The sequence below is a fragment of the Nyctibius grandis genome, chromosome Z, assembly GCF_013368605.1.
Source record: "Nyctibius grandis isolate bNycGra1 chromosome Z, bNycGra1.pri, whole genome shotgun sequence".
In the NCBI taxonomy this organism is placed as follows: domain Eukaryota; kingdom Metazoa; phylum Chordata; class Aves; order Nyctibiiformes; family Nyctibiidae; genus Nyctibius; species Nyctibius grandis.
In genome coordinates, this window is record NC_090695.1 from 39315974 (window position 1) to 39330951 (window position 14978).

At 38.3% G+C, this 14978-nt stretch overlaps 1 protein-coding gene and 1 non-coding gene across 8 annotated transcripts in view; both read right to left on the bottom strand.

Moving 5' to 3' along the window:
• LOC137676952 (stabilizer of axonemal microtubules 1-like) overlaps positions 1 to 14978 on the bottom strand; it is a 51482-nt gene that overhangs the window by 35305 nt on the left and 1199 nt on the right. For 2 of the 7 annotated variants that reach the window (XM_068424132.1, XM_068424133.1), the window contains exons 3-16: positions 14568 to 14646; positions 13426 to 13558; positions 12701 to 12848; positions 9168 to 9233; positions 8995 to 9046; positions 8614 to 8796; positions 7822 to 8003; positions 7100 to 7229; positions 6428 to 6530; positions 4555 to 4642; positions 3359 to 3422; positions 2493 to 2669; positions 1549 to 1684; positions 145 to 1164 (exon numbers count right to left, since the gene is read on the bottom strand). In XM_068424132.1, coding sequence (XP_068280233.1) covers positions 145 to 1164; positions 1549 to 1684; positions 2493 to 2669; positions 3359 to 3422; positions 4555 to 4642; positions 6428 to 6530; positions 7100 to 7229; positions 7822 to 8003; positions 8614 to 8796; positions 8995 to 9046; positions 9168 to 9233; positions 12701 to 12848; positions 13426 to 13558; positions 14568 to 14646 — 2561 coding nt within the window. Of the gene's footprint in view, positions 1 to 144; positions 1165 to 1236; positions 1324 to 1548; positions 1685 to 2000; positions 2083 to 2492; positions 2670 to 3358; positions 3423 to 4554; positions 4643 to 6427; positions 6531 to 7099; positions 7230 to 7821; positions 8004 to 8466; positions 8563 to 8613; positions 8797 to 8994; positions 9047 to 9167; positions 9234 to 12700; positions 12849 to 13425; positions 13559 to 14567; positions 14647 to 14978 lie in introns of those variants that run through there. The other 5 variants (XM_068424137.1, XM_068424138.1, XM_068424134.1 and 2 more) reach the window with 5 other exon arrangements.
• Positions 3528 to 3657, bottom strand: LOC137676965 (small Cajal body-specific RNA 8). The gene has a single exon (XR_011050196.1). It is a non-coding gene; the product is annotated as a small Cajal body-specific RNA 8 (non-coding RNA).

Below are 14978 nucleotides of genomic sequence, written 5' to 3' on the forward strand. Positions count from 1 at the left end.
TCTTCCATGAGGAATAAGCACACAAATAATTTGTCTCTCTACACTTTCACAGCAGGGTTCAGCTACTCAGGGTAGGTTATTTATGGTAGTATACACAGTGGCAGAATGGACAAAATCTTTTTGCTAAAGTACCTGGACACTTACCCTTCAATTTATGTATTACGTCTAATGGCATTTCATGTACCGTTGATGCCATTTCCTCCAGATTTTGACAGGATACCAGGAAAGATGACAGGGGATATTTTCTTTCATTAAGAGATATTGGCAATAGCATCTTGGTAAATTCTTCATCCAAGCAGAACAGTTCTAGAGGACCACACAATTCATCTCTCTCTCTTTTTTCTGGTGCAAAACTTAGGCTTGATCTACAACTTACAGATTCACTTTCATTACGTGTTTGATGCAGCTCCTCTTCACTTCTACATGCAGTCTTTTTCAGACCTTTTTGTGTGTTAAACGGGAACTGTAGATCCAGCTTTGATTTTTTAATATCCCCCTTATTTTCTGAAACATCTGTTATATATGTGCTGTCTGTTACATCAAAATCAGACTCTGAGCTTGCAGATTTGTTGGATTCTATGTTACCAAGTTCTTCTGGAAGTGTCTCATCCGATATCCCCAAGTGGGAAGCTTCACAACTGGCAGAACTTAGCAATGGAGATACATTCCAGTGCCGCATCCCATCCATTAAGGAACCTCGAAAGTGGTCTGAAGGTAGAACATCTGTTCTACTATTATTTTCAGAACAATTACCTGCAGTATTAGTGCTCTTCTTTACATACTGAAAAGTCTGTTCTTCCGGATCTTCTACAGAACTTTTTTTCAAAACAATACATTTTAATTCCTGTTTTTCAGTTCTCTCACTCTCTTGCATTCCACATGTTTCCAAAACTGGAGACTCAATGATATGACTTACCCTCATCTGCTCTTGAAGTCTAAATTCTGCAGAACTTAATTGGGACTTCCTTTCTGACAAGGAAGGATCAAAGTCAGGTACAGGAGATGCAGGGATAGAGCATATGAATCTAGAGTCTGCTGCCTCCTGCATCATAGGTGTAGCATCCATTGGAGCTCCTTCTGTGATTACTTCAGTTGGGGCCAGCTCTATGTCTGATGAACCCTCAGTCTGAATAGCTTTTCTCCATGAGCTTCTAATTTCAGTAACTAAATGGAACAAACCAAGGTAAAATTTTAGTACTTTCATACTCTCAACCAATCTGTTTTTCTTCTGTCCATTCAGTAACATAAGCAATCCATGAAGGAAGATGTATAGCTGCTTTGTATTGTTTATGCTTAGTTTTCTTCCTCAACACAAAGGGAATTCTACACAGGAAAAAAAATCTACGTTAAATCAAATTCACAGTATTCACATCTCATCAGGCCTACATCTTATTAGCCTACTATGTTGTGTTACAGAGTGAGCCATTAGGATAACCTACAGCTTCACTGAAATAATTATCTTTTTCTTCTTGTGTGACATGTACAATGTCAATGAATTAATCAGATTTCTCATCAATGAGTATTACAAAAACAGATTTTTAGACTTACGCAGATTTTCTGGAGTTCGGGGAATTTGTTTCCTTGTTAAAAATGGGTCAAAAGCCAGTGAGCTAATGAGATCCTCTAATGCCATTCCTTTTCCTTCATCACTCTGAGGTGATTCAGATATCACTGCTTTTGCAACCTGCAGGATGTTAGAGAAGGGCAAATCCTGAGAAACCAAAATTATAACCTCTTTCTGTCAGTTATGGCTCAAAATAAATCCCATTCTCCAAATGATCTGATGAGTCTGGAATCTCCTGACTCTTCTTCTGTCATTTACTACTTAGGCTCTGAAATCAGAATTCAGTTCTAAGTTCCCTCATCATCTATGAATCTATCTTTAAAATAAGAAAATGGGCTCAGTTAGAATATATTTAACACACTAGTCAAGAACTGTGTAAGCTATTTTTACATAAGTAGAACATTTTAGCAGATGAAAAAATAACTGTACCATTTCAGTAAAAGACGGAACATACCCTCCAGATCAAGCTGTGGCACATTTCACAGTAACTCCTGCGAAGGAGTTCCTCAATAAAATACCTAAAATAGGAAATATTTCAATTCCTGCTTAAAATTCCCAAGCCCCTGTTAAATATTTAACCTGCATAACTTAAGAAACAAAAAGGACTGTTGAATTCTTAATATATGCAGTGGTTCATAGATAAAAGTATGAGAGATGATAAAAATCATACCATGATACTACTGAAAGTGCTATTCATGTCACCATGGTTTGTAAGTATGATAACTGCGCAAGTTCCATGCTTTCAGGGTGTACTTAATTGGGCAGTCACCCCTAAAACTTACTGACAGTGACTACTATCTAGCAGAAAAAAGTAATTTTTGATGCGTGTGGATTACAAGAGGCATTTTATGATATAATTAGTAATTTTTCTCTGAACTTAATGACCGTTTATTTAAAAACAAACAATTTAAAAATAACTTTTCCTAACCTCTTCCGCGAGTTCATCTCTGGCTTTGTTAAGAGGATCTTCTTTTCTGACAGGTGACTTAACACGGTCACCTGCATTCTCCCACATTTCTGAAATGGCGGACTCATCCTTTCCATTTTTTAAGATCTCTGGAGGCACAGGCTTTTTTTTCTGCTCGCAAGTTTCAATATGCAAGTTCTAGAGGAATACACAGGAATTATTAGACGTTTTAAACTGAAGTGTCAGAAAATTAGCATGAAGAAACTGCTGTACAAATTCTGAACAGCAATGGCCTTAGTGTTTAGTCAATAACAATATTTCAGTCTTAAATTCTAACTAAACACAAAATATTTTTACAATCTTATCCGAAGTAGGACATAAGTAGTGGCTAGGACAGGGTGTTGCATAGAACACAGATGACTCATCTGCAACTACCTTGAACATACTACAGTGAACAATTGTGCAATGGACAACTGTACACCCCAATTGCTTTTAGGCCTTATTATAACCCTTAAGTTCACACACAGCTTAAAGAAACATCAAAGTCTGACCACTGCTCACACCAAAAAGACTGATTCAGCAAGCAGAGAATCAGTGACACACTGTACATTGTACTGGAAGTCAGGTGCGAGTGCACCTACTTCCTACTGTCCTTTCCTAAAGCTTAGTGAAGTCCCTGGCAGTTAGCTTTTACAGTTTCACAGGACTGATTCAGATGTCTAAAAACACTACTTTCAAATAAAAAAAAAAAAAACAAACCAAAAACAAACCACAAATCACACAACCCTCCCCCCCGCCCCAATACTAAGTCTACGCTTCGATCAATGTAAAAAGCAAATATCATAACTTTAACTTGTTTGACAGGTAGGAAATTACTGAAGAGTAACCTTTTCATTTAACATGTCTCGGTTTTCAGATGCTTTTGAAAACTCCAAAGGCACTGAAGAGATCCTTGGGGACGTGGGGGAGAGGAGAGGGGTGGGAAGGAAGGGAAAAAAAAGTTTTAGAGACAAATTAAATAAGTGGCATGCAAGTCTTAATAGAAGGCCATTACACAATTGTGTGCCCCGTATCTGTCCGTTACGATTTCCCTCAATTCGTCCCGGTCATCAGAAGGCAATTTTACTATAGGGAGAACACATGACAATTAGAGCAGATTTAGCCCTAGTTGTGTATCAGCCTCCCAAAATTAACACATTATGAAACATTTCCCTCTATTACAAACAGGAAAAGAAGGAATTTTTGTGATACATTTTGTAAACAAGTCTTCTATATGTTACAATCAAAGATAACTGGAAAGTCTTCTGCAGAATTGATAATGTTCTTTTCCCTAGATATTCTTCCTCTGAATAGCTTCTGGCATCCACAGGTCTGTTCCTGTATCAACTTACTTATATTTAATAATCACCTGGCTACCAAAAACTTTAGTCTTATCACCTCTGATGAGCATAGTGCTAATTGCACAGCTCTCTAAAATGTAAGGTACGGTCCTCACTTGTTAGTAAGAACACACGTTAAAATGTTAACACTTGCTGTTACGTCTTTAGAATTGAAACAGACAAAAATCCATCCTGTATGAAGTCATGATTCATGAGAAAAGCCTTATTGAGAAGGTTTAGCACAGTAATTCTGCTTGGGAGTCAGGGTTTTTTGCTTTAGTTTGGTTTTAGTTGGTTTTTTTTTTAAACACAAAAGAAGGGCTCTGGTGAATGTCTGTTCTTTTATTCTCAGGCTGCACTGAACATATATGCCTACCTCACTCCAGCCTAAGAAACAGAATTCTCTGTTTTCCCCACCTGCCTCTTGAAACTTGAAAGAATGTAGTTAACAAGTGAGACAAAAACCTTGCAACTTGGCTGCTGCACATCCTATTCAGCAGCAAGCAGCTGATCAATTGATCACCAGCTGGAGAAAGCAGCAGTTACTTTAGGACTATCTTGCTAAATCAGGTGTATGTGACATGTAAGGAGTAGGCTACTGAAATGTTCCACTAAGGATCAAGAGATGCAATATATTCTACTCGAACAAGGAAATTTCTGTCTTTTTCCACTGCTTTTTTATCAATTTCTTATTAACATCATACCATGTTAGTGATGGTGACTTATCCATCATAGTTTCCAACGCTCCATCATCTTTCTCATAACATACTTCTTGAATAGAGTCATAAACACCTAGAAAAGCACGACAAGAGTTTTATTAGTGCTTTCATTTTTTTTTTTGCTCGGGCTTCCCAGGTGACATAAGTGACTCAGATCACTTCTGTAGATTATTCACAGGATGGACTTTATGAACACTTCAAGAAAAATAAATATATAAACAGGACAGTGAAATCAATCCTTCTGCTCAGGTACCACCTGCAGCTACAGATGCCACTAGCAGACAGCACTTATTTGTGTTGTTCCTGAACACATGTTCAAGAGGCATGGTCCTATCTGCCACCCTGCACATATCATACATTACACCTTCCTCCAAACTACAATCCCAGCCACGTCATCGTTATCCCCTCCTTTCCACATACGCATCAATTGTGTGGCACACCAATTCCACAAAGCAAAATTCCACCCATGTTTTCTCCACCATCTTCACCTGCATTTATCACTAAATTATCTCTGTGGACATACTCATCCCTCTGATCAGCGCTGCCTCAGTCCAAGCAAGGCAAGGCACACTAGAAGGAAATGTTTTGCACATTATCAGAGAGACACATACCTCTGCTCAGGACTCTCTAGAACAATAAGTATCCATCATTTAGATTAACCTCAGTAGTTCTCTACTAACCCTAAATTTCAGCTTCTGCAAACATAAATGGCATTTGCCTTCACCTCAACAACTCCTCCAAAATCCAAGCTCACTTCAAGAAGTTAGGCAAGGTTAATTTTTTTTTAAAGCTTATCATGTTAACAGGCAATAAGTTAGTTTTCTTAGTGTCTGGATTCTCAGATCTAGCATCTTAACCAGAGAGTAGAGAGAATGCCAGACACCAGTTTGTCTCAAGCTTTCTGATATTACCAGGAGCTCATAGCATTATTGCCCAGTGCTTTAATCTTTGAAAATTTTAAGGTAAATGACCTTCCATTTGCAATTCTGTAACCTTTCCTTTGCAGCTTCTAGCCTTACACCTACATAACCTCAGACTGCTGAAGCAGCGCTTTCACCTTTCTAACCAAAAGGATCTTCTTCCTACTGCTTTGCACCTTGAAATTCCAATACACACCTGCTATGCCATTTTTCCTAAAAGGGACTGCAAATTACATATGATTCAAGCTGTCTTCCCCCTCCTTTCCCACCCTTGCTTTGTAACTTCTCATTTATAACTCTATACTACAGACAGTCAACACTTGGTCAGTAAGGACTACTGAGTAAAATACAATCAGCTCATCAACTGATGAGCATGTGCAACACCCGTGTCTGATCAAAGGGAGCTCTGATCAGCACTATTAACCTACTGACTGAAAGCAACCAACATAGAGATCAAGTAAGGTCCTGATCAAATGGCAGAGTTACAGTGGAGTAAGTATTTCAAAATGCACCAGGGAAAAATGCTTACCTGGGAGGACACCTTCAATTTCTTTTCCCAGCTGGCTAATGGGAAAAGTTTTATCTTGTTTCTTTCTTATTGTTCCTCCATCCTGAAGCAACTGTTACTGTTAGAGTGAATGTATTCTCTAGAACCCCTGAATGAACCTTTGTACACGGAAATGTGTCTCAACATCCTTCGTGCAAGAACAACAAAATAACAAACAGCTCCATTGTTTTATTGCCATATCTAAAGCTTCCAAGATACAACAAAGTTGAAAAATGTAAGGCAATTGTGGCAAGGAGTCCTTCAGAATCAGATTATCACACACTATCAAAGATACTTGCAAATGCAAGCAGGGAGTCTTTTTAACTCCAAGTAACTTTTAACAATTGTGGCAGGGGAAGAGAAGGAAAAGCAGCATCTCCTATTCACCCACCTGAAACTGATACTAGATGTTGACAAAAGACACCATCCTCCTCATCATCATCTTCTGCAAGATTCAAAGAATGGGGTGGTGATGCTCTTAACAAATCAAGTTCCTTTCAAAAGAAAAAATATACAAAAGCAGGCTGAAACAAATCTGCATATCAACACCAATTAACAGACAACTGTTTACAACAGCTTTTCTGCAAACCAGCTATCAAACTCAACATGGAACTTTTTCTCTCGCTGCTGGGTAGCAAGGCAAGGGTATAACCTAAGATCCCTGTATCAATGTGAGTGTCAGATTGGAAATCATTGTTCATTCATCAAGCAGATCACTAAAAGGGAAAACCAGAACTCACTGGATGTTCAAATAGATAGCACACGAAAGCTCAATTTCCACAGGGGTAAGGACACAGACAAAACTCTTATGCTGATCTAGTGTTTTGACAAGATGGTTCCATCCCCCATCTCAAATGAAGACACCAGCTGTCATTAAGTCAAGTGTGTCTTCTTTAAGAAAGACTGCTTCATAAAGCAATTTCTGCTATATTGTGCTACCCGATTCCCTAATCTTACATATAAAGCTTAAGTGTTGCAGTGGAACACACCAGCTTAGATGTACATCCTCCATCATCTTCATACTTCTTCTTTCCCAGAATCAGATAAATTGAACACTACTTACTGTATCCTGATCTAAGATTAAATCAAAAGAACACAGGCCAAGAAAGCTTTTCCATTTCACTTCCCAGTCTTCCTGTGTTCTAGAAATAGGTCCACTCGTTGACACACTATGCTGTTGCTCTATTTCTAGCCTGCAACATATGAACACGGAAAATGAACATAACACATCTATTGGAGATAATTCTGCAGAAAAATTGAGAGTATTGTGTTCCCTTTATCCTGCAAAATCTTTGATATGTATCAACTTATTCATGCATTTGTGCACGCACTAAGAACTGAAATTCGCAACCTAAAAAGCAGCTGCTAAGGCAGTCTTCATGTTTCTTACAAGCAGAATTGAAAGAACCATACTAAAATATATACACACAATGAGATACACACTTAAACTTTCCCTAAGCCAGTTTCAGATAAAGTTTTAAAATCCCAGAACTGATTAACATAAGAAAAAAAAAAATCAGATCAGCTAGCAAACAAGGTCCCCAGGAACAAAGCCTAAAATATTAATGAAGCAAGAGCAAAAAGCTGAAGTTACCTAGACAAGAGTCTCAGTTAAAAGTTATATAGTTAATCAAGACAAATGTGAATTTCCCAGAGGCAAAGGAAAAAGACTGAAACAACATGTTCTCACTATAAATGGTATTATTTTAGAAAAGACTCCAAGGTAGGAAGACATGATCCTTAAGACTAAAGAAAAGGAACCAGAAAAAATTTCCAGACAACTACCTCTTTGCTTTCAAATCCTGTAGTGCTTTATTGCAGAGTGTAATCCTGTTCTCAATGTCCTGAAGTCGTTTTAATTCAGGTTGACAACGTTCATCTCTCAATGTCCTCAGGACTTCATTTAATAACTGAATGACTGTTAAGAAATTCAGTTTTTTGCCTTCATATACATTTCCTGTACAAAGCTTGAAGTATAGCAAGCAAGAGCATCAATATCAGCAAGTTATGTCTTCTGTAGTCAGAGCAGAGATACAAAGTTCAACTTTGTGTTTTGATTCAGTTCCTGATTGTTTCATTTTTCAAAAAATACACTCTAGATTTAAGTCTCAGGTTTGTTTTCTAGAATCAGCTGCTTGAAAGCAGCCTGTAAAACACTACAAACTAAGCAAACTTCAACTAATGAGCTATTCTGTTTAACCACTGCCCCAAAAGATGTGGCAGGCCTAAACAGCACCATATACTACACACTGGAAACAAAAGTCCATTAGTGAAAGCAGCAGTTAAACTGGTCAACCTAGTTTAATGTCTAAACAAAAATGAAGTACTAAGTAGGCAGACTTACCAACGCAGTTACTGAACTTAAAAAGTTAGTGGTTGAAACATAACCAATACAAAACAGCAGCATAATCATAACAAATTTTTACATACAAGTTAGACATATTTTCTCCATCCTTGAGTAATCATCTCATTATCTGTGAAGTACTTCTTTTTCTTTTTAAAGGAATCTAATTACAGTCCTGGGGACTAAAAAAAAAAAAAAAGAGATACATTTTAGCAAGGACAAAAATTACTTACTTGCTGTACGTCACTTTCAACTCTGTGAGCCAACAGCGGCGGAACACTGATAACAACATTAGTTCCATCTAAAATGCACTGACCAACACGATCTTCAAGTACATCAAGTACAGAATCCACAACTTCCTTTTCTTTTTTCAGAGGTGTAAGTATTTCCATTATAAGTGTCCACATACTGCGGACCTTAATAGGCAAGGACAAAAATGCTACGTTAAAACATTTACCACCTATCATGACAGAGTATGAAAACAGCATAAAGGAAGATGAAGGGGCTAGCATAATCACAGGTAGACAAGCGGATATAGCAGTATCTGAGAGGAAGGGTTGCAGAAATGTAAGAAGAAATACACTACGCTGCCACAGCAGGAAAAAAATGCTCACCTTTTGAATTCTCTCAGTTTTGTCACCTGTGTTTTGGTCATTTTGTTTCATCCTATGTGCACATGCAAAACAAAAGTTCAGGTGGACTACAATGAAATTATAGTTCATTTCATAAAATTGAGTAAGAAATCGATTTTATATATGCTAACTTAGTTACAAGGAAAAACACTTACTTGCAAGACTGTATATGCAGGGCTGCATATTCAGACTCTATCTGTTTTATTTCTTTGATTAAAAGCCTAGGGAAAAAGTTAACAGTTACCAGAGATTTTTTAAAAATTCAAGTTTCTACTCTGCTATTCTCAGAATTCCTTACAATCACTAACCAATCATGCTCACTATTTCCAAATCCGGATACTGAGGCAGTTTTGGAACGATGCAAGAAAAAAAAACAACCCCACAAACTTATCCTTGACTTCCTCACCATGACTTTGTGCAGAAAGACAGCCAGGAAAGCCACTAAGACACTTGTAAATCAAGCAACTGAGCTGTTGTTTATTCTATTGCAATCAAACAGCTTTTATTACACGCAAGAACAATAATGAAGTTACTAGAAATGTACTTTATCAATATAAACCTCCAAATATATTCAGCAATTGTACAGTACCCAAATCCCTCAGTTTCAAAAAAAAAAAAACAGAGAACAGAATACTCGAGTACAAGCAGTTGGACCACAAAAGCTCTTCTGCCAAAGCCAAAGCACATTTATAAAATTTTTAAGCACGTAAAACACAGTGGCTGGATTTTCAGAAACACTGGGTGCCTGAATCATGCTGAATTCTAAAGGATCTTCAAAGTTCTGACACCTTGCTGAGAATAAAAAAACTATAGAGAATCATGTTTTTGAAGGGTACTCCTCACAAGGTAAGCAAGAGCACTAACTTCCCAAGCAGAGAGGAGACAGAATTATAGAAATCAGAGAAGTTTAAGAGACTTTGACCTCTGGATATTATATTGTTGAGCCTTCCACTGAAAGCACAGCCTTCAACGATGTTACTCATGGTCTTGTCAAGCCAAGTCTTGAACGTTTCCAGGAAGGGAGATTCCACCACTTTTCTGGGCAACCTACTCCAGTGTTTAATTGTTCCCACATTAGATTTTTTTTTTTTCATCCAGATGGAGTTTTCCCTTAAGCACATTGGCCTGTTGCCTCTTGTCCTGTCACCATACATCCTTGTGAAGAGAGTGCCTCCAGCTTCCTTACAACTACTTTTTAGATACTGGAAGACTGTGATTAAACTCCCTCAGTTTTGTCTTCCTAAGGCTAAACAAACCCAGTTTCTATAGTTTTTATTCATACGTGTCAAGTTCTCCAATCATTGTGGTCCTCTGCTAGAATCTCTCCTATATTTCAATCTCTCTCCTCAACTGGGGGGACCAAAAATGAACACAGTATTCCAGGTGTGGCCTTTGAATTGCCAGGTAGAGTGAAATACATCTCTTGATCTGATGGCTGTGCTCCTTTTCATACAGCCTAGGAGGCTGCTGGTCTTCTTGGCTACCAGGGCACACTGCTGACCCGTGCTCAGCTTCTGGCCCAACAATACTCTCATCTCTGGTTCTTCTTAGCAGAGCTGCTCCCCAGCCAATCACCTGCAAGCCTGTGCTGCTGTTGCAGATTATTCTATCCCAGATTATTCACACTGATCTTTGTTAAACCTCACACAGCTCCCATTGGGCATGTCTGCAAACACAGCAAGATCTCTCTGTGTAATGGCTTTTCACTCCAGTATATCTGCCTTTCCTCACAGTCTGGCAATCATCTGCAAGTTTGGTGGGTTTGCATTCAATCTTGTCATCCATATCCCTTAGGAAGACAAGGAATAGTATAAGAGCCAGTATCAACCCCAGAAGAACTCCACTCACTATCAGCTACCAGTTAGACTTTGAGGCACTACCACCCTTTGGGCTCATCCCTTCAGCTAGTCTTCTATCTTTCCAAAGATGACAGAGCAGTTCTGAAATGATCCCAGGTAAGTATCCCTGCACCCTTGGATGCATTCCATCAGGTAGCAAAGGTTTGTGTATGTCCAGTTTGTACACATGAACCTCTGCTTTACCCTCTTCTACTATCAGTGGTTTGCAGCTTCTTTCATTATTGCTTCTTGGCACAGAGACTGGGCTACTGACCCTACCCATGAAGACTGAGGCAAAGGTGGCATTCAGGATTTCAGCCTGTGAAACCTGTAACTTACAATTTCATTCAGAAGCAGATCCAAATCCTCCATGTACTTTCACTTCCTAATAACATACCTGTGGAAGCCTTTTTTCAGGTTTTTACCAGGCTCTTGGAGCTTTAGCTGAACTTTGGCCTTCGTAACTACATCATTGCACACCTGAGAAATATTTCTGCATTTATGTCTGGGAGTCAGTCCCTTTTTCCATATTCCACATGCCGCTTCTTTGGTTTCCGAGCTCTATCACTAGCTCATTGTTCTAGCCAGTCTGGTTTCTTGTTATGCCTGCTTCTTTTTCCACTTAAGGGGATGGACCACACTTGAGCTTCAGCAAGGATCTCTGAAAATATCCTTAGCATTCCTGAGCCCTTCTGCTTTCCACAGGACACCTCCTAGCAGTTCCCTGGGCAAGTGGAAATCCGGTCTTTTAAGTCCAGTGTCATTATTCTTCCACTTGTCTTCCTCACGTTCCTTAGGATTTTAAGTTCTACAGTCTTGGCCACAGTGACCATAAGGCTCCTGTTGGCAGTTATGTCTGCAGAAAAGTTTCTCTTATTTGTAAGCGGTGAGTTCAGAAGAGCACCACTCCTACTCAGCACACCCAATGACTGCATTACAAAGTCATCCTCAATGCACTCCAGTCTCCCAGATTACTAATGCACCACCGTACTGCTTTCCCAGCAAATACCAGGATAAGCTGAAGTCCTCTATAAGAATCAAGGCCTGCAAGTCTGAGGTGTGCTCAATGGGTCTGTGCTTGATTCATATACCTTCCCCGGTATAGAGGAAGAGGTGTATAGCAGACATCCACCACGAGGTCTCCCTTGATGCTGAACCCTCTGATCTTGATACAAAGGCATGCAACAGACCAGTCCTCTTGTACGGAGCTACACTACATGCACTGAAACTGCTCTTTTACCTACAGTGCAACTCCTCCTCCTTTTCTGCCATTTGCTGAACAGCTTGCAACCATCCACGACAGTGCTCCAGTCACGTAAACTATCCCACATAAATTCTGTAAATTCCAATGATATATAACTCTGTGCCTGCACAGAAAGTTCCAATTATTCTTCTTTCTCAAACTAGACATGTTTTCCATATGCAAGAATAAAGAATAGCATTATTTTGGTGAAATAATTAAGGATTATGTAAAAAAAATGTCTCCCACAGTGATTAAGCAAAGACCAAATCTTTCATCCTGAGACAGTTATATTCTTAGACACGACCCTTCAAATGTTAAGAAATTATAGTGCTACACATGCAGAATTCCCTGATCGTTTTTAATGCCTGAGTAATCCTATCTTCCAAAACACAGTATCTTCTAACTGAAGAACTAATTTCTTCAGACTAGTATGCTTCATAAAACACCCTACAAACAGTAGAACTGTCAATTAAAGGAGGTAAGGGGGGAAAAATGGGCAGAGACTCAACAGAACTCATGATGCAGATGCAGCCTCCTCAAATCCTTTTAAAAACACACAAAGTCAGCTTTTATGAAAAGACTCCATTTCTTTAAATGCAGTACTTACTGTGCTTTTTTCTCATATTCTTGAATAACAAAATCTTCCTTTTGAAAAATTTGCAGAAGTTTATTGTACGCGACTCTACATCTTGCATTTGCCATGTACATATCCTCAGGTCTCAAATTTATAGCTTTGGCAAAAGGTATATCAGTGCCTAAATGAAAGTTAATGTTTGGATTACATCATTCACTTTTAGCAAACAGACAACTTCCTAATCTACCTCATTTAATTTGAAAGAATCACAAATCAAGATGCCCATTTTACCTGTACTGAAATAGAGTATACAGTGTACTGGTTTTTTTGCCAGTTCTTTCTATTGTATAGAATTTCGTACCCTCACTCCCACTCCCTTTCCCTATTCTTTAGGTCAACAAAATAATACAAGATGCCTAGAATAGACAATTCTGATCCTCCAGAATTCTTCAACTTGTGAGAAAGAGTACAGTATAGTGGTCCAATACTTTTGGACCAAACCATTGCTTGTGTAGGGAATGGTGTACAGCATTACACAGATGAACCTTGGAGCAAGACCCATAAAGCAACAGAAGGAAAACAATCTGCGCTGTTCTATCAGCAGTAGCTCTATGCAAGTGCACAGAATCCTGTGAAAGATTTTGAACTGAGGAGGCAACTCAAAACTACTTAAAGCTCTTGGCATGTATTAAAGACTTGACAGATTCACGGTCAACCACAACAAATGAGGCATTCCTATTGCTCCAATTACAGCTTACCTACGGAGTTAATTTTGATGTCCTCAACCATTACATGTCTTGCAAACTGATAAAAGAGGTGAATGAATTTAGTACCAGAAGGAGAAATAAATGCAGAAGGTGTAACATGTGGAAGACAGCTCTCGTCTTCATTCTAGAAAAGTTAAATTGGTTTTAAACACAAAACTAATCTAAGAAATAAAGCCTAAACAACAGCCATTAAACATTTAGCTGAGTATCAAAACACTGCAGCCTACTTGCTAGCAAGCCTGATGCAACGCTAAACTACTTTGCCTCCACAGCTGACATCTACTCTAGTCAGCAGAAGAGACTAAAACTTTTTCAATGTTCCCTCCACCATCCCCAGTTCTCTAAGCGAAAGAAAGCTTCAACACAAAGACTGAAATCGGTATTGGGTAAACGTTAGAAATCTCTGCCCTCCTCACTCCTAACTGGTAATCCTACCTTTGAAAAGACATTCACGTTTTCTTTCATATTTTCTACTGAAATCATTAATCAATGTACTTTGTTCTGGTTTTATCTTACTGAAAGATATTGCATTGCTGGCTTTCACCTTGTCTATTACTACTAAAAAATAAAACTGTTTCAGTACATAAAGACCTGATTTCTAGAACTATCACTAAAACAAAGGCAGCATGAGAAGATAACATAATAACCAATGATACCTGAAGAAATCAATTTTGGCTTTTCTCTTTTCCTTTAGAAAGCTTGCCTTAAACTTTATTCCCTTTCCCTATATATGTTAAAAAAGTTTTTCATACATCTGAAACCGCTTTGAATAATAAACACCTTCCCAGGCAAATTAAGCAAACATCTCTCAAGTTGAAGACAATTATTCTCACTCAGAGCTGAGAAACCCTCTAGACTTCTGTTTAATCAAATACTGCTATTCAGAAGCAAGCCACAGCAGTTTTACGACCCAAGATTAACTCCCTGTCATCTAAATTCCACCATGCCACAATTTTTTCCTCAAATAAGTCTAAGATAAACTATGTGAAATAAGACACAAGGTAAAACTGAATTCTTTGGTAAAACAACCTTATTTAAAACTCTTATTTAAAAGTACTACATATTCTCTCAAGAAGAAGAATGAGGTCACAGAAACCAGTAGAGCATCAATTTCCATTCTTCATAATACTCACTCCAATATCTTTTAGCCACATACAGCACTTCTTCCTAAATTCACCATCTGTGTAGTTTGCTATTGGAAAGGAACAGTCTCTTTCCGTTTAAAAAGGATGGGGAAAAAGAAGAAAAAAAAAAAAGCAATTTCAAAACATGTTCAAATATTCAGCTACTTAATTAACCATTACAAGAACAAGACTAATACAAAGATTTCTTAGTGATGCCGCCTGGAGGAGTCAGAAAATGAAGAAGACCAAGAACAGTGAAAAGTTTGTTAAATGGCACGGTTTTCTTGTCATAATAAGTACAGACTATTTCAGAGACAGATTTAACTGCAGCTCTTTTTAACTCAGAAGGGAAGAGGAAAAAAAAAGGGGTCAGAATGCCGACAATCTTCATATCACTGGTCTTCCTCCATCCACTTCTTT